General features: G+C 41.1%; 1 protein-coding gene across 1 annotated transcript in view; it reads left to right on the forward strand.

Moving 5' to 3' along the window:
• The window catches only part of CDH13 (cadherin 13), a 620,546-nt gene that overhangs the window by 142,718 nt on the left and 458,396 nt on the right, over positions 1 to 19,432 (forward strand). The window contains exon 4 of the mRNA XM_077831429.1: positions 14,291 to 14,410. Coding sequence (XP_077687555.1) covers positions 14,291 to 14,410 — 120 coding nt within the window. The remainder of the gene's footprint in view (positions 1 to 14,290; positions 14,411 to 19,432) is intronic.

Here is a 19,432-nt window from a genome sequence, read left to right on the forward strand (position 1 = left end):
GCTCTTCTGAAGACTCAAGGAACAAGAACTAGCTCCTGACACCTTCACCTTCTCTTTTGTGCTGAGCAAATGTAGCCCATAGATCTCGATCATGGCTAAGTGCAGAAGATGAGAGATGACCTAGTCCATGTATCTGTCTTATAAAAATTGATAAAGTGGATATAAAATGCATACAGGACAGAGGTCAAAGAGGCTTTTGAGCCAGAAAATATATTCATTGATGGTACGTTAATGTACATTGGTATTATGCAGGCTCCCAAACAAGGGTTTAAGTAGGGATTTGATGAATAGGTAGTTCAGCTATCTTGACCATGTTCTATGCTATTGGAAATTAACAGCTATTTGCACAAGGAATTTCATTTGAAAATGGAGCAACACAGTTATGTAAACTCTTAGAAAAGTACATTTTTGGAAGACTTAGGACCCGGTGACTTTTTAGCATAGATTATTACATCCCATATGTTAAAAAAGTAAAGGTTTAGGAGTGCAAGAACTGATTCATTTAGACTAATAGGGGGTCTACAAGCAGCCACACATTACGTGACTTGTTCTGATAGTGTTGGCACTCATGATTACTAAAAGAAGACTGTTTCAGTTTTCGTGTAGTGATCAAGAAAGGTTCACCTAAGCAAGACTTCAAATGATTAGAACAAGACAGGTGCTAAACCCATCCCTTGACTTATCCATGTGTTAGTAGCTGGAGTTCATTAACTTGTCAACACCCCTTCCTTTCTGAGAAGCATAGTGAAATGCAAAAGATGATGTGCAAATCAATATCAGAGTTCTTCTTTACTACTGTGTTGAATATGACACAAAGCAGATTAAGAAGAGAAAAACATAAGGGTATTGTTAATATGCCATTCTTATAAGCATGTGAATCTCACAGCTAATTCATAATAACTCTTATCCTCATCATTACAGAAGGGTAGACTTTTGGACTTGGGGGCTGTAGTCTGAGCTCTGAGACCCTCCCACCTTGCTGGATCCTAGAGCCCAGACTCCAGCCCAAGCCTGAACGTCTACACCACAATTGAACAGCCCCTTAGCCCAAGTCCCGCGAGCCTGAGTCAGCGGGCACGGGCCAGCCACGCGCTTTTAATTGCAGTGTAGACATACCCTAAAGAGCTCTAAAATCTGTATGCTTACTCAGGTTGTCTTTAAATTTGCTTTGCCTCCTGTGGATGCTGGGTAGGGTAAGTTAACTAAATTTAGGGAAGAGACCTCTAAAATCTAGTGTTGTTTCCAAGTATGAGGATTTAAAATGACATCAGGTTTAATAATATCTTTAATAACTGGGACAACAGTTTGAGTATAAAATTTATTTCATACAAGAGCTACATACCCTATAACATAATCTCACACACTTTTCTTTAAAAAGAATTGCATATCCTGCTAGCATTGCATGATGCCCTCATACAGATTCTCTTTGTGAAATACTGTACACTGCACAGATGAAGGATAATCCTTTTCACACATTTCAAGGTGTCAGAATCCTCTGACACCCAATTATTTAGGTGGATCAAGGCCAGGGAAGACTGAGCGTTACTCCGGAAGGACCTACAAAACTAGGTAATTGGGCAACATGATAGCAGATGAAATTTGCCATAGATGAGTACAAGGTAAAGGTAATGCACGTTGGAAGGAACAATTTAAACTATTCATATACACTAATAGATCCTGAATTGCTTATTACCTTTCAAGAAAAAATGATCTAGGAGATGTTTGAACAGCCCAGTGAAGACATATGCTCAGTAAAGGGTGAATTCACTTCCTAAATCCTAATTTGGGCCCTAAATAAAATAGCCTTATTTTCAAAATTGCTGAGCATGTATCTATTCATGGGGTACCACTTATTTGGCCCCCCAGAACCAAAGTATGTGAGCACCTTATAATCATTAGCATATTTATCCTTACAACCCCCCTGTGATACCACAACCCCCATTTTACAGATGGGAAACTGAGGCACAGAGAGACTTAGTGACTTGCCCCAGGTCATACAGGAACCTTTGGTGGAGCAAAGAATTGAACTTGGCTCTCCCAAGTCCCAGCTTAGTGCACTAACCAATGGACCATCCTTCCTTTCCAAGCAAGCCACTGTAATGAGCAGGAATTATGTGGTGCTCAGCACTTTTGAAAATCCCACCTCCTTTTAAATAGCATGGCTTATATGATTCCACTGACCAGAAACCCAATGTACCTTACCCTAGTTTAATTAATTTGCACAAAGCCTGCCTGCTTAGGGGTTGTACAGATGGTGACTATTTTGCTCTTGAAGGACACTCATTTAAAAGGCAACACATGTAAATTAGAAAAGAAATGTTTTTATGTAACCATGACTGTCGCATGATAAGGACAATGGGTCAGATTTCACACATCCGTTAGAATTGTGCATGATGTTGTGATAGCTGTGTTAAAATTACGATTACTATCAAACCTCATGTTTCATGGTAACAGATCACTCAGCTACAGTTAGGAACTCGAGCTCAATTAGGTGCATACATTTAGGTTTCCATCTTCTGAGACATTCAGTGATAACCATTGTCAGGAACATGAAGCCAGATGACATGGTTCATTGATGTGTTCCAGTAGGGCAATTATTTTATCCTGATTGTTGATCGTGTCAGATCCACACTATGAATACCCTAAATTATACTTTATTTGCAGTATGCAAGTAAGGGGGCCTTCTGGATTCTACATCTAATAAAGAATTGACTGGGATCCCATCCTCTAGAAAAAGCTGGTTATTCTCATCTGCATCTTCCATGTCTGTATGGGAAGATTCTTCCAAAGGGGGTGAGATTTGACCCAAAATAGGTGGAACTAGCTCCAAACAACACTAACTTCTATTATAGGTACAGAAAAAGTTGGATTTGGAAGTTAAAATTGAATATAAATTAATGGTAATCTTGGATAGAATCAAGTGCTCTTAGGTACAACAATGGCAGTAATTTGAGAGTTGGCTTTGTACATATGAATATTCACCATCTCTTACCTAAATTAGGATCCACATAAAAACTCTTGCATTCAGAAAAGTTACATGGCTCTTTTTGATAGTCTCTTGAGACCTTTCCATCTGTAGTGTAGTAAATGGATTATAAACAGAGCAGTCCTAATTCTGCAGTATCTACATTACCATTAGTGTGTCCTTGTTGCCAAGAAGGCTAATGGCATATTGGGCTGCTTTAGTAGAAACATTGCCAGCAGATCGAGGGAAGTGATTATTACCCTCTATTGGGCACTGGTGAGGCCACATCTGGAGTATTGCATCCAGTTTTGGGCCCCACATTACAGAAAGGATGTGGACAATATGGAGAGAGTCCAGTGGAGGGTAACGAAAATGTTTAGGGGGCTGGGATTCATGACTTATGAGGAGAGGCTGAGGGAACTGGGGTTATTTAGTCCTCAGAAGAGAAGAGTGAGGGCGGATTTGATAGCAGCCTTCAACTACCTGAGGGGAGGGGGGTTTGAAAGAGGATGGAGCTCGGCTGTTCTCAGCGGTGGCAGAATACAGAACAAGGAGCAATGGTTTCAAGTTGCAGTGTGGGAGGAGTGATGGTCTCAAGTTCCAATGGGTTATTAGGAAAAACTATTTAACTGGGAGGGTGGTGAAGCACTGGAATGGGTTACCTAGGGAGGTGGTGGAATATCCATCCTTAGAGGTTTTTATGGCCTGGCTGGGCAAAGCCCTGTCTGGGATGATTTAGTTGGGGTTGGTCCTGCTTTGAGCAGGGGGTTGGACTAGATGACCTCCTGAGGTCTCTTCCAACCCTAATCTTCTATGATTACATCAGTGTGAGTCCTTTGCCTTCAGCTGAGTCATTGGTATAAAACTGATGTAAGGCAATGGAAAATCAGGTCCATTATTTTCATGTTTGAGTATCATTCTGACTGTAGTAGGAATCTGTACCCAGGGTACTTGTCAACACTCATCCTTGTTTGTATCTCACAACTGAATTAAGCTCTTAGGATCAAGTTGATAATGCCAGTTAATTAATTTGGACTGAGTAGAAGAAATAAGGACCAAATTGTGAAGCAGATTTATATGCTAACATTTCAGCTCTTTAGGCCCCAGTTCAAATCTGGCTTGGAAAAGGAGGAATTTGGCCTCAGCCTGGTTCTAACTGGGCATTTTGTCTTCATCACAGACCACCACTTCACTTGTTAGTACTGGCAGCCTCTGCTTAGGAAAAACATAGAACTGTAATAGCAAGGGGAACTTAAACTCTTTAGAACGTCATTCCTATATAGTAAAGAGTACTGGAAAGTCTCCTGTCTCTGTGGCATGCTGTGCAGTCCACAGCAAAACTGTGAGATCTACCCTGCATTCTCACCCTGCAGTCTAATGCAGCACATTGTTACAGCCCCGAGAAAGAGCCACCTTCCCTCTCCACTTTGTGCAATGCATTTTTTGGTGTAGGATAACTGGCAAATTTTGCACACGAGTACCTAGTTAGCCATTACATGGGAGAAGGAAGCTTGGAAATCAGATCTGTGTGCCCCAAACTGTTTTCAGTTGAAAGAGCATATGAATTAGCGTTGTATTTTAAAACAGGCCACACAAATTCCAAATTCAAAATGACAGAATTGGGAGATTGGATACTTCAAAGCTTGGAAATAGGATACAAGGAGCCTGCTCCTCTGCTGCCTTGCCTATGTAGCTATTTGCACTGTGTAAAGTGGACTGGAAATGCTACTATTCTGACTGGGTAGCGTTTTACACACACTGTTGCACTGGCATGAATGGCTGCGCAAGGTACAGGACAACAGAATGAAGCCCCACATCTCTGATCTCTAGGTTGTTATCTGTATGAAGGCTATTCTGTGGCTTATGGCAGCAGTGTCATGAGCTGAGTCCAGTTCCCAGTGGATCTCATAAACAAATTTGAAAACCGGGGTTAGAGGTGGAGGGATGTGAGGAAACAGCTCCTATTTATCTGCTAAAAGCCAAAGGAGAGGTCCCACTGGTATTTCTCTATCTGGCTTACAGAAAGGCTGCTCTGGAAGAGTTCCTCCCTTGGTCCTGGCTCATGAAGTCAGAATCCACCAGGATTTTTGAACTTTTGGGTTGCCAATACTGGCATTGGGGGAGTGAAGGTGAAAAGGGGAGACAGAGAGAAGAAGGGTGAAGATAGGGAAGCTGGGGAGAGGCAAAGCAAAAAGGTATGTTCAAGGGCAAAGGAAGCATGTGCCAAGGTGATTGACAGAGAAAAGTAGGCATTTTGGGGGGCAGAGGACATCAGTTTAGCGTGACCTTGGCTGCTGAACAATATTGAGTGGCAGTGACCTTGAAGGATCAAAATGAAGGGGGTGTAACAGGTTCTGGGCAACTGAATCTGCATTCCTGGTCTGTGGTCCACCAAGGGCACCCTCTTTTGGCTCCAGCTCTTAGCCATCACCTCTTTTAGGTGGCAACCTGCAGCTCACTCACTCCTGACTGTGTGTTTTAAGGCTGCACAGCTCCCTGCCTTACACTGCGATATCCCCAGCAAGCTAGTCTGCCTAATGGCCAGCACTTGCACTTTGCTTTCGCTCTCTGAAAAGCCTATGACCAGTGTCTTGCCGCAGTGATAAGTTACCGCATGGCTCCTTCTAAGCAAGCACATTTATTCTTAAAGTGAAAGCATTCCAGTGAAATCATATTAAAACAATCAAAGAATCTATATGCATGCTCAAATCTGAACAGAGGTCTTCTCCAACTCCAAACTAGGTTATAGTCCTTCAAAACCCACAATTGGGTGGTTACAAGTTCATCCATTTTAGTTCCAGAACCAGAATGAAAAATGGGCAGCCCAGCCACTATTTGGGCTTTTGATCTTGACCTTCTGTAGTAGGTAATCAACAGATAATGACTGTCTCTGTGGCTTCAAAAGGCTGGGATTTTGCATAACCAGGGTTAAGGAATTTGCGTTAACCTCTCCCCAGGAATGCCCCAGGAAATCCATTTAACACATGTTGTCCCAAAAGTCCATACTTGTCTGGCACCTTTTCAAGGTAGTCTTTTGAACTCCCAGGTCTCACATCTATCACATCTCCCCCAAAGAGCGTTTAAATACAGTCCCAGCCCACAATAATACATATTACTTAATGCAATAAGGTATTGCAGGGAATTGCCATATCTGTCCCAGAAGGATATTAGAAGAGGGAGAAAAGACTGGGATTAAGGGTGGGAGGATTGTGGTGCTTTCACGTGAAAAAGAAGAAGGGGGTGGGAAGAGGGAGATTCAGCTGAAGGAGTAGAGGCAGTGTTTATGGGGAGATGGTAAGGAGAGGTGCAGAGTTTGGGGAAGGATGGCAAGGAGGATGGGGGTATTTGAGGGGACAGTGGTGAGATCTAAGGGTGTTTGTGAAGAGCTCAGGGGTTGGAGGGAAAGGGAAGGTAAGGTTGAGAGGCTCGTGGGCAGTGAGAGGAAAAACTGAAGATTTGTTGGGAGGGGAAGGCAGGCATGTTTGGGGAAAGAGGGATGTTGAGCCTTTTGCGGGATGGAGGGAAAAGAGGGTACTTGCACTGCTGGGGACCTGTATGCACAGAGATATGTGATTGGGGCTGCACACACTAGATCCATTAAGCTATATACATTATTTTTACGTACAGTATTTTTGCTTTAGGATACCGTGTAATTGCTTTTGCACATCATAGTCATAATGGAATGAGTTCCATGGTGGATGAGCAATAAAGCACATACCTATCCAATGTGTTAGGGATCAGGGATAAAAAATGATGCTAGCTTCCCTGCAGCAAAGGGAGAGCTACTTTACAAACCGTGCAGGACCACACATGCTATGAAAAAAGGAAATAGAACAGTATGCCAGGTAAGATGGTCTTTCAGATAGAAAAGAGTTTTCTGTATCGGGAATTGTCCCTATTCCCCACGGATGGAACACCAGACAAACTTGCCCATGGCCGCTATTACAACTCCCATGCAGTTTGTGAACACATTGGACATATCTGTATGCTACTTCCTTGACCTGTCTCCCCCCCCCACCCCCAGTTCTCTCCTGGAAAGAGGTTGCTCCCTGGTGTACAAGAACCTGAGGAGTTCTCTGTGCAACACCCTCTTTTTCCAAAGTGAAAATGGGGGGATTTACAATATGAGTGGTTCCCTGGAGCTAAGCAGAAGCTGCAGGATTTAGTCCTTAGAATGTATTCAGAGAAGAAGGATGGCTCAGTGGATGGGGTGTGCAGGTTTAAAGACCCTAGTTCAATGCCTTGCTCTGGCACATTGCTTCCTGTGTGACCCTGGACAAATCACTTAGAGCCAAATCATTAAAAGTATTTAGGCACCTTAAGATGCACCAAGGGACCTTAGAAATTAATGGGAAATATTTAGATATTACACATTTTAAAACTCCTCTATTGTGTAAGGGCCTTTTATTCTTTTAACAGTGGGGTAGATTTTTGTAAAGAATTATTAACAAAAATGGGGGTTTTGGTGTACATTTCCCAAGCGTGGCCTGGACAATTTCCTCAGAATGTTTCAGATCTCCTTCGAAGGTAGGATGTTTTCCTTACATATGTCTGTGACTCTCCCAAACTTCATCAAAGGGAGCCCATCTTAAATATCAAACAGACTGAAAGGGGGCTGGGATCGGGGGGAACAGCCCTTCCAGCTACACTATTGAAATCAGTGCCTCTTGTGAATATTACAAAAACTAAAACACAAACTGCTGGCTCAAAACCACCATCATTATTTCAAAATGCACAAAAATGAAATAGGAAGTCAATGAGCCCTCTCTTCCCTACACTTCCCACTGTCTCCGATTTAGCCTCTGGTATTTTCCTTTGAGATTATAGGCAGCTGGGAGTAGACTATATATACTCACTTATATCAGCAGTTTCAGATTTCAGACATGACATAATTTAAACTCTTACCCATCAATACACCTATTAAAGATCTGATTTTATAAATCTCCCAAACTATGACACTACCTTCATACCTGAAGTGACTTGGGCAAACCTAGGGAAATCTACACACAGGTCTGAAAAATAATTGCAGAAACTTAGAAAAGCAGATGGTTCTAAAAGACAAATTTACATTTTCTGTTCAGCTCTGTTGAAATAGGTAACTGAAAATATAAAGAAAGATAACTGAGTAATTTAGAAGAGTGTTTCTCAACAACTGGTACCTGAGATCTCCCTGATACTGTTTAGAAAGGCTGAAAGTCTGTCCCCTCTATCAAAATGGTTGAGAAACATTGATTTAGAAGATGATGCATGAGGAGAGTTCTCCTGAAATGCATTCAGTGTCACTTTTCACCATCATGGAGGGAGTTCCAATGGAGAAGAAATAATCCTTTATTAGTAATTTTTGGGTTGCAGGAAAAAACTTTAGTCAAACAGCCCCATCTGATGATAAGAAAGTGGGCAAACAAATCACTATATGCACATTTTCTAGGGCTACTTACAGATCCAAACACTTCAGTTTGAGAAACCCCACAATCTTTTGATACCATGGTAAAGAGAAACTGTGCGGGAGAAAAATCTCCATTGTACTAGGCACAGTACCTTCATGATCTGTGCATTGTTATATTTTATTGCATTAGGGCAGTGAGTATAAAGAAAATTAGTCTGTTTATTTACAATATGGTTGAACACACTGAGGATCTCAAGGTTTTGGGGCATCTTTAGTGGCATTGTATTATCCAGGATATCAGACCAATACTCTCTATTGAGGTGAGTTCTCCTGCCTTCTGCTATAAAAGCAACTTGTTTCTGTTTGCTTCCTGCCAGTGGAGATTTTTTTTCCACAGTGATGAGTAATGCGAGTTAGTAATGTGTCCAGGTGAAACTTGAGACATAAGGTCAAAACAGTAGTTTCCCAAAGCCCATATTTTGCAACGTTATCTGACATGTGCAGTCAGCCAGAGCCTAATTAGTTGTTTATCCATGAAGGGATACCTCATTATATTTAATGAGCAGCGTGCAGCCAATGTGAGCATTCCTGCTAGAGGGGTGATTCAATATGGTTCAAATGAAAATACACCCACTACAGTAAATAATGATGGGAAAAGTCTAGAATGTTAATTTAAAGTAACATTTCTTTGTCATTTCTGGATTAGTCCCAGAATAAGTAACTCCCATGGTTAATGAGTGCGGAAAGAGAAAGCTAATGGCATTCAGTCATTATCAGCTTTGACTTAGAAATACTTTTTGCTGACATAGAATAAGGTGAGCTTTCAGATACATTAAAGTTACACTTGAATGTAGACAGATGATTTTTTTACATCATGCCTCACAATGCATAAGTCCAAGATAATCATAGAGCAAATAATTCTACAATGCAGAAATGCAATGGTTTTCTCTGGAATAGTCTTGGGTATTCATATATACAGCTTAAAAATAGGAAGATGTACCTTTGGCTATTTTTAATGCATTTATAAAATAATTATTATTTACAAGGGTACTAAAATATAGAATTGTAATAATGTAAAACAAAATGTATGTTACCCGTCAGGAAGGCTAAAAAATCCAATACCCCATAAAAAAAATGATAGCCCCTCATTAAATAAACAGTTAGTAAATCTGCAGTCAGAGATGTCATGAATTGGTGAGAAGTCAATGAATCGATCAACTTGTGTAATCTGAAGATCTGTCTGTCTATGTATGTAACAATTATAATAGTAAAAAACACCCACGCAATTAAATCCACTTTTCCGCTAACAATTTCCAGATGCTGCCCCATTGTGCATACTTCAGAAACTTTTAATCTCATATGTTCAAAGATAGATGATTCTCCTTAGTATACTGAATTCTAGTTAGATTTAAGCTTTTAAAGTATACAGTACAATTTGTATGGTGGGATTTACAGGGAATGAAGAGAGAGACTATTTATAAGTAGGTGTCTGTGTATCACTGGCCTCTAAAATTCTTAATTTTATTAATTGATCTAATGATTTATTTAAACAGCTGTTCTTAAACTTACTTATGAAGAGCTCATGAATACAGTTGGGTCTTTCCAGAGTATTAATAATAAATGCCAGTGTTTTGATGCTTTGGCAAACATTTAGAAAATTTACTTTCAATACTGTTGATGGTAACCACCAGGTAGTGATGATTATTATAATAATCTGCACTTACAGCACATAACACACATTAAATAAATCAAACACCCTCTCTGAAATACAGTAGATAAGGGATAGATATAGAGAAGACTATATCTCCCAACACTGATATGCAGCCACCTCCAGCTGCTCTTTTACATCACACAGCCATGTTACACAACAGTGGGAGTGAAAGAGAATGCCATATTAAATTGCAATTTCAGGGAGGGGATCAGGTTGCTTGCATTAAAAAGTAAATTAACTCTGTTTGTGTTTTTGTGATGGAAACTGCTATTGACCCCGTCTTACACCATCAAACCTAATTTATAAAAAACAACTAAATGACAAGAAACACAACTGCTTTCCTGGTCACCTATAATGGGTTACAGATTGCCACTCCAGTCATATTTCCAACCCTTATTGTGACAAATTGATGAGTGTTCGGACATCTAACTTATTCCCCTGACAAATTCTAATGAAGTTTTCTCTGCCAAGAGTAATGGTGCCTGTTACTGGAAAGTGGCTTGGCTATTTATTCAAATTTTCAAGAGGTATTAAGTCCTCAAAAAGACTCGTACCACAGGGTGGTGGTGGTGAGGAAGCTGAATTGAGAATTCTCGAGGGAACTAGGGAAGTCTGAACCTGTGTAACATCCTAGATTACGTAGACTTGACCTCTATCAACTCAAGGTCATTGCAGTTATTTGGATTAGTCTTTTTTTTTTTTTTTAGCACATGCCTAAATATTAGAAAAATGAACCTCGTCCGGGCTTGATGCTTGTGTAATGGGACTAGGAAATTAAATTAAATTACTGGTATTGTATCTAAAAATGGCACTCAGTAAAGTGAAAGGCCTGATGCAAAGCCTGTGGTGAAGTGGTGAGTCAGATAGTCAAGTGAGAGTTGGATGCCGGCCCGATTCTCCGTTGTCTAGGGAGACAGTAGCTGAATCCTTGTAAGTGCTGAGGCAAAATATTTCTGTCAAAAAGTTAAAATTAAATAATGCTCATTCCACTTCCTACTCCCTTGTTTATTGAAAAGGAGAAACATAATAAAGAAAAACTTTGTAACACAATTTCCATGCAAAGTATAAATGGAGTTAAGATTCCCATCTTTTAAATAGGATGGCAGATCTGAGATTGAACTCTTTCAACAGCTACCTGTAATTAACTCCTTTGTACTAATATTGTGGGAATCTTTCCGTTGCCTTTATTAAGTTTAATTGGATTGCTAGAGCTCTCTGGCCCAATCCTAGCCATGCATTCTGCACAAACAGCATGAAGAAAGCTTGAGTCCCATTGTTTAATTGGTAACTACTCACCAGTTATCAGTGGCAGAGTTTTGCTTCTATAATTTCTGTAACAAAATCCTATTGCTGAGACAACTTTTCTGGGGGGTGGGGCACAGCCTTCCAAGAGATGCTAATATTATAATACAATAATAATATTAAAGTGATATTGAGACAGTAGCTTACATTATCAAAAGGTATAACTCGTGCCATTTGAAATGATTTCATAATCTTTGCACCGTGCTCCAAGAAATGAAAAAGGTGCACCCAGCTACTGTGATTACATATACAAACTACAGGCCTGATTGAGTATGCATTGAAGTCAATGCAAATCTTTTCTGTGACTTCATTAGGTCAGGCTGTGTGTAAGCATAGAATTCCCAAATCCTGGCTTCTGTGTTGGTCACCATTAACAAGTCAGCATTTGCCAACTGCTACTGCACAGTGTTAACTGACATACCATAATTTCCCCTTTTACTTAGAAAAGGAAGTAATGTGGTAACTGTGCAATATATATATATATATATATATATATATATATATATATATATATATATATATAGGTAAATGTTGATGTCTTAATGGCGGCCAGTCCAGAATTCTTCTGCTTCCCTTTTCTTTTTCCAATTTTGTTTATGTGAACTTGATAGTGACGTATATAGGCTACTAGCTTAATTAGTCATATCTGCGTGGTGGGTGAAATGTACCCCTGTGCAGAGGGGCAAGCATCCCTTTAATTTCAGTAGGTGACAAGAAAGAGAATGTTGACTTTTTAGTGGTGACTAATCAGATGTAAGTGTTACACAGTCATCTGTACAGGAATGAAATTTACTTTATATGAGTATACAGACATCTCTGACTGAACTACCAAAGCCCCATCCCACCCTGCACTGGACTCATTGTAAAACCCTGGAAGAATTCTTTATTGTTCCAATATCTTGCTCATAATGCAGAGGTAAGGTCTTCTAGTCTTCCTACCTCCTTTGACACCTCCAACACTTTGTGATAATGAATGTGGACTGAGGTAGTGACCAGTTGCATAATCTTTGGCTTTTTGCAAGAGGGGAACAATCTGAAAAAAGTTTAATGATGATTGATTGTGGGAAAATGTATGAATTAATTGTTCATGACTCAAGTCTTCCAGTACTAATGGAAATGGGTTCCAGATAGAGCTAGTCCTAATTTGTGTTGGCAGCAAAAATAGACACAAGACACTGTGATACAGCAGTACATATGGAAATCTGGTACTAGATATTGCCTGAACGCTGACCATGCCTTTGAGTGGTGTGCATCTGGAAACGCCTCCCACTGAACTGAACACAGGGATCCATACTACAGGCAGGAATCAATTTCTGTTGCCTTGTTCATTTGCAAAGGCATTTTGGGAGATTATTCTTCAATGTAATGTAGCACTTCATGAGCTCAGAGGGGTTTGTGAGACTAGGAGTCAGCATGGATCAAAGTTGTCATCACTGTAGTTCTATTTGTGCTAAGCTGAGTAAAGGAACCTTTTCATTTTGGACATTTCAACGTTCATTCCTTGTCACGCTCCTCAACCACGTCACATAGACATATGGCAACCTAAGCTCCTGCCTGTATTTACAGCAGAAGTGAATTTGAAAGCTTACTGTATTGTACATTTGCCTTTCGGTAGAATTCAGCTTTTTTTATTTTGACACTTTCAATGTTTTTGTCTGCAACTTTCTCATGAATTTTTATTAGGCAAAATTCATTTGGGAGAGAAATTGAAAGACAAAACAAAAACACGGACCCAAGTGTCTTGCATATTGAAAGACTAAAGAGAGGTGGCAATGTGCATGGGATGGAGGGGAAAATATTATTAGGGTGGGCCTCAAAGTAATGAAGGCTGAAAATGGATTTTCTTGATAGTTCTTCCTCCTCTTTGACTTCAGCAGGATTGGAATTGACTATTGCAGGCCTGAGTTTCCCCTGCTTTCTGTTCATTGTCCACTTTGAAAATTCATACTAAAACCAATTGAGGCAACAGTTTTCAGTTACTGCAGACTGTATATTAGCCAGAGGCACTAGCAAGATAGCAGCAGGAACAGCCCGTGGTTGTTTCCTGACGCAAACAAATCGTGCCTTTTAGAAAGCTCATTTACAGAATGACAAAGGTGTTGCATCAACCACCATTGAAATGCATCCACCTCTGGGATATAATGCAGCAGCTATTGTAACAACACCTGTATACAGCAGTTTGGGTCCAGAAGAGAGGGAGAATGTAGAATGTAATTACCCCTGCTGAAATTTACCTAGATTCTCCCATGGATATAGCTACTGTGATCACACAAAACTGTCATGAGATCTTTAATGACCATAAATGATCAAAACCTACCTCACTTTCACAACTGATCCCCCCAACCAACATCTTAAATACACGGAAATTGCTTAGCACCAGGTTTTGAGGATTGATTCTACCTGACTCGGATGGAAATGTGATACTGGTAGAATTAACCAACACCACTTCCACCAGTATGTTTGTCTACCTACAGGTCTCCTACCCAAGCACTTAGCTGGCCAGATCTCATCTGGTTTTTAAGATTCAACAGGTTCATCAGATGGGAAGGTAGCGCAGTCAGAGGTGGAGATTTATAGAGCTAGTGTGGTTGCTTTCAAGCTAGGCCATTTTTTCTACTTAGGCTGAAAGTTAGGCTACAGGAATGCAAGATGAACAGTGCATGCATAAATCATTATTGGCATCATCATAAATGGAATGATCCTGAAGATCAGACTGAATAGTTTAAAGATAATCATTAATCACAAAACTGGTTCAAGTCTTGAACTAACAATACTCTTCCTGCTAATGAGGGTTGAGAGGATGTATTGGCAAGGTTTTCTGGAATTTTCTAGTCAGAAATTAAGATCTATGCAAGGGGGATAATAAATTCATGCTGTCCTGGAGGTCTTGGATAATTACTTCCTTTTTTTTTTTTTTTTTTTTTAGGAAATCTTTAAGATTGAAGATGGCAGTCTTGGAATTCTAAGACAAAAAAGGGCCATTGTGGCAACAGCAATATTAATTCCAGAAAATCAGAGACCACCATTCCCCAGAGTCGTGGGCAGGGTAAGTCTTGACAAAACAGAGCATCAAATTGCGATATTAAGTAATTCATCCATTTCTCTTCGGTTTTTCTGTAGCATCTATCACAGTGGTAGATATATGCTGGACAAAATTAAAGAGCATGGAAGCCAGACAGAAAGAGGTGATTTCTCTCTTTCCTTTTGGGATAGAGGAGCATGATTTTGATGCGTATTGGATTTTTACTTGAACGGGATCAGTTCTGATAAAATGGGTTTATCAGAGTGGTATGTTTTTAACCTCGGCACAAACTTCACAGTAACAGTCACCTAACAAATGTGCTTGTCCAATATTGATGTCCACATGACAAGTCATGAAGTTCTATTTGAGAATAGTACATTCCCTCAGGAGTATAGGATGGGATATCTGGTGTCTGATTTTGTTTTTAATTGTGGCTATAGCACCCAAAAACTGACATGCATACAAGGCTTTGGACTCCTTTAATCAATCTACAGTACCCAAAGACCATGTGTAGCTGGTGGCTTTTTTGTATAGATCTGTCAAAACAAGACCCTATTTTGTGTATCTCTGTAGACACACTCACACCCCTGCAGTTCTTATGCATAGATTTTCTGAACTGCACACATATAACTTGCATATCCATTTGGCAATATTGCTCATACAGCAACAATAATTGAACAAACAAATGAGTCATTTAGGCATCATTTGTTATAACTGCCTGGACATATTTTGCACATGGGCATTTCTGAAATATGGGCTTGTAACTGGGTCAGCACTCACCTCTCGTGAGCGCCCCCTTCTGGTCTGGTGTGTCTGTGTTCTTTCAGTTCTGGTGACCCCTTTTGGTGGTTCTTAGGCAGTTTTTTCAATAACTCAGCCCTCCGGCTGAGTCACACACATTGTCTTCATGTTAACCAGAACAGACCCCTTCTGGGGTATATAGTCAGTGTCTCTCTAGCCCTCCCTGGGCTTTGATTTTTAAGTAGTCCAGCCCTTGTATGGGGCCATATCCCCAGGCATTCCTCCTGGAGATACTATCTTCCTGCAGCCCTCCCCAGGCTTAGTCCTTAGTCAGTCCCCGCAGCCAGCCAGGAGCTCCCTCAATACTCCCCCGGTCCCTGGTAGCAAACTATCTTTGGCTCAGTCTTAGCAGCCAGCCAGAAGCCTCTTGCTGCCTTGGTCCCTGCCAGCAGACTGTCTTTGGTCCTGCTGCTCTTCTAACCAGACACCTAGTCCTTTTTTCTCCAGCTCCAAGCAGCAACTAACTGCTGCTCTGTTCTGCAGCTCCTTTTATATGCCCCCCCCCGGCTCCCTGATTGGCTGTTCCAGTGGTCCCTCTGGGTGCTTCCTCACAACCAGTCTAGGCTGCTTGGAGGACCTCTCCACTGCTCCTTTTCTGGGATGGGTGTGGCAAAACCCTGAAGCCTCCAGCATTTTATCCTCCTCCCTGCCCTTATTCCTCACACTGATACTAAACAGATCTCATCAGAAGATTTCTTTTCTTTTGGGGCAGACTTGAATTTTTTTAAGTACAAGTCTTGTTTAATTGTGAAAAATCCACCATGGCTAAGCTTTTTCTTTGTTTGTTTAAAATAACCAATAACTTGGTAAGCGGTTTTTGAACATGGGCACAATAAATATTTGATATCTTAATGTCTACATGGTGCAGCAATGTGTAGTAAGGATGTGAGTTTTCTAAAGTACACAAATTGTTCCATGTAGACCCTGCTGGTGTGCACTAAAAGTTCGCTAGCGTGCTTTAACATAGTGCTGTTTCAAAGAGAAGATGGCAGCTGTCGAGTTCTCAGATGTGAGTGATTGAGACAAACAAGAAAGTTATTTTATATACAGATCTGGTAGGTAGAAGTTTGGTGTGGGTTTTTTTAAATGTATTCAGTCACCTTCATATTAAATATGAAGGGCAAGCCCTTTGAGATGTCTCTCATAGGCTGTACATCCATCCACCACAAAATCCTTTTTATCTAATAATAATAATAATATATTTTAAAAAGATCCCTTTATTCCTTTCCATAAACCCAATATCAACTAACACCAGATGGTTCCCAAGTCACAAAATTTAGATGCCGATCTGGATTTCAATCCTCTGAGAATTTGATTCAGCACTTACAGAAATAGAGCCCAGCCTTGAAATTCAGATCTGGATCCATGCTCCAATCCTGACTCCCTTCTTCTTTTGGAAGCGGTTGAGTTAGAACCATTTCTGCTATTGCTATGATGTAATTTTAACTGGCAACTTCATTCCAGCACTGAAAAAGCCAGTGATGTTTTCCCCCTTGAATCCCCGGAAAAGGTTGTTATTAGTGACAAATTATTCTAGAGTAGAAATAATAACCAAGACTTATTGTAAAACGTAAACGTTACCAGATAAATAGCTGGAGGAGCAAATGAACTACTACTGCGTCACATCCAGCCTCAATACGCTAATCCCTATAACATCCTTTTATGATGACTGAATAAAATAGATTGGGGGTCTTAATCCTGAATTAAATATATTCTAATTTCTATCATATGTTCATTCATTAATCATACTTGGCAGAATCTCTTGGTTGGAAAACAAGTATTTTGCTGACCCAGGTTACCAAAAAATACGGCAGAGTGTTTGAGAAACCTTGTGGAGCACGATCTATGTCAAGGTTCCAAAATTAGTTTAACTTGCAAACTTTTCTTTCTGCTGGTTGAAGCCCATGTTATTTTCCAGGGCGATTCAAAATTTTTGCCAGTTCTCCTGCCCCCCCATCCCCCGCTCCTCCCACCCCCATCTACAGGGAAGCCTGTGCTCTGTATTAGGAACAGAAAGAGCCCTAAAAAGTTCAATTGTTATAATTGTCTGGCAGGTTACAGTATACACATAGGCCATGGAGCCAGGACAGCCATCTGGGCAACAGCCTTTATCCTAGCCAAAGTTCGGTGGCGCTGTGACCCTGTGTCCCAGCGCACTACACCACTCAATCAAATGTAGAGAAGGCATGTGTAGGGGCTCAGAGGTCAGGCTGCTTGGTAAAGAGGAAGAGGAGAGGTAAACTGCAACATGAATGGAACAGGCACAGCACAAGGGAGCTGGATCATAAAGGTCATTGTACTGACCTTCACAGAGTCTAACTTCTCATCTGGAGGGTTTAAATCTAGGGAATAAGAATTTGGTTTGTTTTAGTATTCCATTCATTCACGGGCCTTTCTGCCAAAATACCATTAAGGCTAGTTGTTTGTCATGGAGGGTGTCGTGAGTTGCATATCATGAGAAACTAGTCTGAAATTCACCATCTCACCTTATGTAGGTCTCCAAACAACTGCCAAATAATACCACCATTCAAAATAGTGAGATAGGATAGAAACGTTTTTACCTCTATTGCCAAGCTGTCCATCCAGATAGTATCCCAGTAGCTTGACAGCATTATTATTTATTATTATTATTTGTATTACTTTCACTTTGTTGACTGGAAGGCCTTTTCAAGACATTTAGTTGCCAATTTGATGGCATTCGTTGTACTTATCCATGTAGCAGCAGAGACCACAAGCAGGTTCTCATCTTCTCTACTATCGCCATATGAAAGAAGAAGATTATTTGTATTACCATAGCACCTAAGAGCCCTGGTCCCTATTATGCTAGAACAAAGAGACAGTCCCTGCCCCAAAGACAAGAGATGGATACAGACAGGAAAGAGAGTACAAGGAAACAATAAGACAGTATTGGTTAACATGATCAGCAGTGATATCAGCACGCCAACAGCCTTGGTGTTGTCAAGTGTTTTGTCAGCATCATGGAAAAGGAGAGTTTAAAGAGAGTTTTGAATGAGCAAAATGTGTTAGAAACAATATTGATCGTACTGCTCAGTGTCTTGAATCAAGACTAATGAGCGATTTCAAGCTAATGGGATAAATTACTTCACAACTCTGTGCAAAAATTCACTGGAATCTATAGTTATAGCTAAATAACAGTTCTAATGTGGATGCCTAAACTTAGGACAGAAATCCATACCAAGGCACATATATATTACCCTGATTTTCAGCAGTGCTAAGCATCTGCCCCTGCCATGTAAGGCGGTAAGAACCACAAGTGCTCAGCGCCTTTGAATACTGGGGAACTTATCGAAAAACACTTAAATATAGGTTTTCAGTTGGAGTCTGTGCATAGGCGTGGGAAGTAGGGGTGCGGGGTGGGGGGTGTGGGATGCTGCAGCACACCCAGGTCTTATGTGGGGCCACTGGCCGCAAGCCCAGGCCTTCACACCCCAGCCCAGGGCTTGGGTCTTGGCCACCGGCCCTGGCCAACTCAGCTACCAGCTGCTGGCCCACTTCCTTGCTGCTGGCCCTGTGCCTGGGGCCCCACACCCAGGGCTCTGCTCTTGGGGGGCTGGCCTTGCCCCTTGGCCACTGGCCCCTTGCCCGGGGCTCCAATCCTGGCCCCGTGCCAACCCCCAGTCTTTCCCCTTTACCCCTGTCCGGGTCCCCCCCTCACGGAGACACGGCCCTGCTCCCGGCCCCAGCTGCTGGGAGCGGGGGTTGTGGACAGGGGTAAGGGGGCTGGCTTTCAGCACCCGCACAATTAAAAGGGTTCCAGCGCCACCGAGTCTGTGATATTTTGGGGACCACCCAGGCGAATAAGGGGTTCTGTCACCCCTGCCCTGTAGCTTCAGGGTGCTTTGGTGTTGTGCAGATCTCTACCAGCAGTAGCCTGTCCACAAGCAGAAGGCCTCATCCTGGCTTCCGCTAGCCTAGTTATTCCTTGCAGGGTGACAGTGTCTAATTTAAGTACCCAGGTCTGAACATTTTGCCCCAGTCTCATTTGAAAACAAAATAGATTTTGTATGTTTCTTTGAAAATGCAGGGGAAAATATCAGCAGTGTTTCAAATAAAGAGAATGAAATACTTCAGAGCAGCAGCAGTGAATTGCAAGAATGTACTTAATAAAACATTGTAAATAAAGGGTACATTTTTTAAAAAGGCTCTAATTCTTAAAGTACTGGTGGCGGGGAAGGAAATTTGTATACTTTCATATTTTTCAAATCCAATAAGGGTCAGTGCTGA

Source organism: Eretmochelys imbricata, chromosome 12, assembly GCF_965152235.1.
Source record: "Eretmochelys imbricata isolate rEreImb1 chromosome 12, rEreImb1.hap1, whole genome shotgun sequence".
NCBI lineage: Eukaryota > Metazoa > Chordata > Testudines > Cheloniidae > Eretmochelys > Eretmochelys imbricata.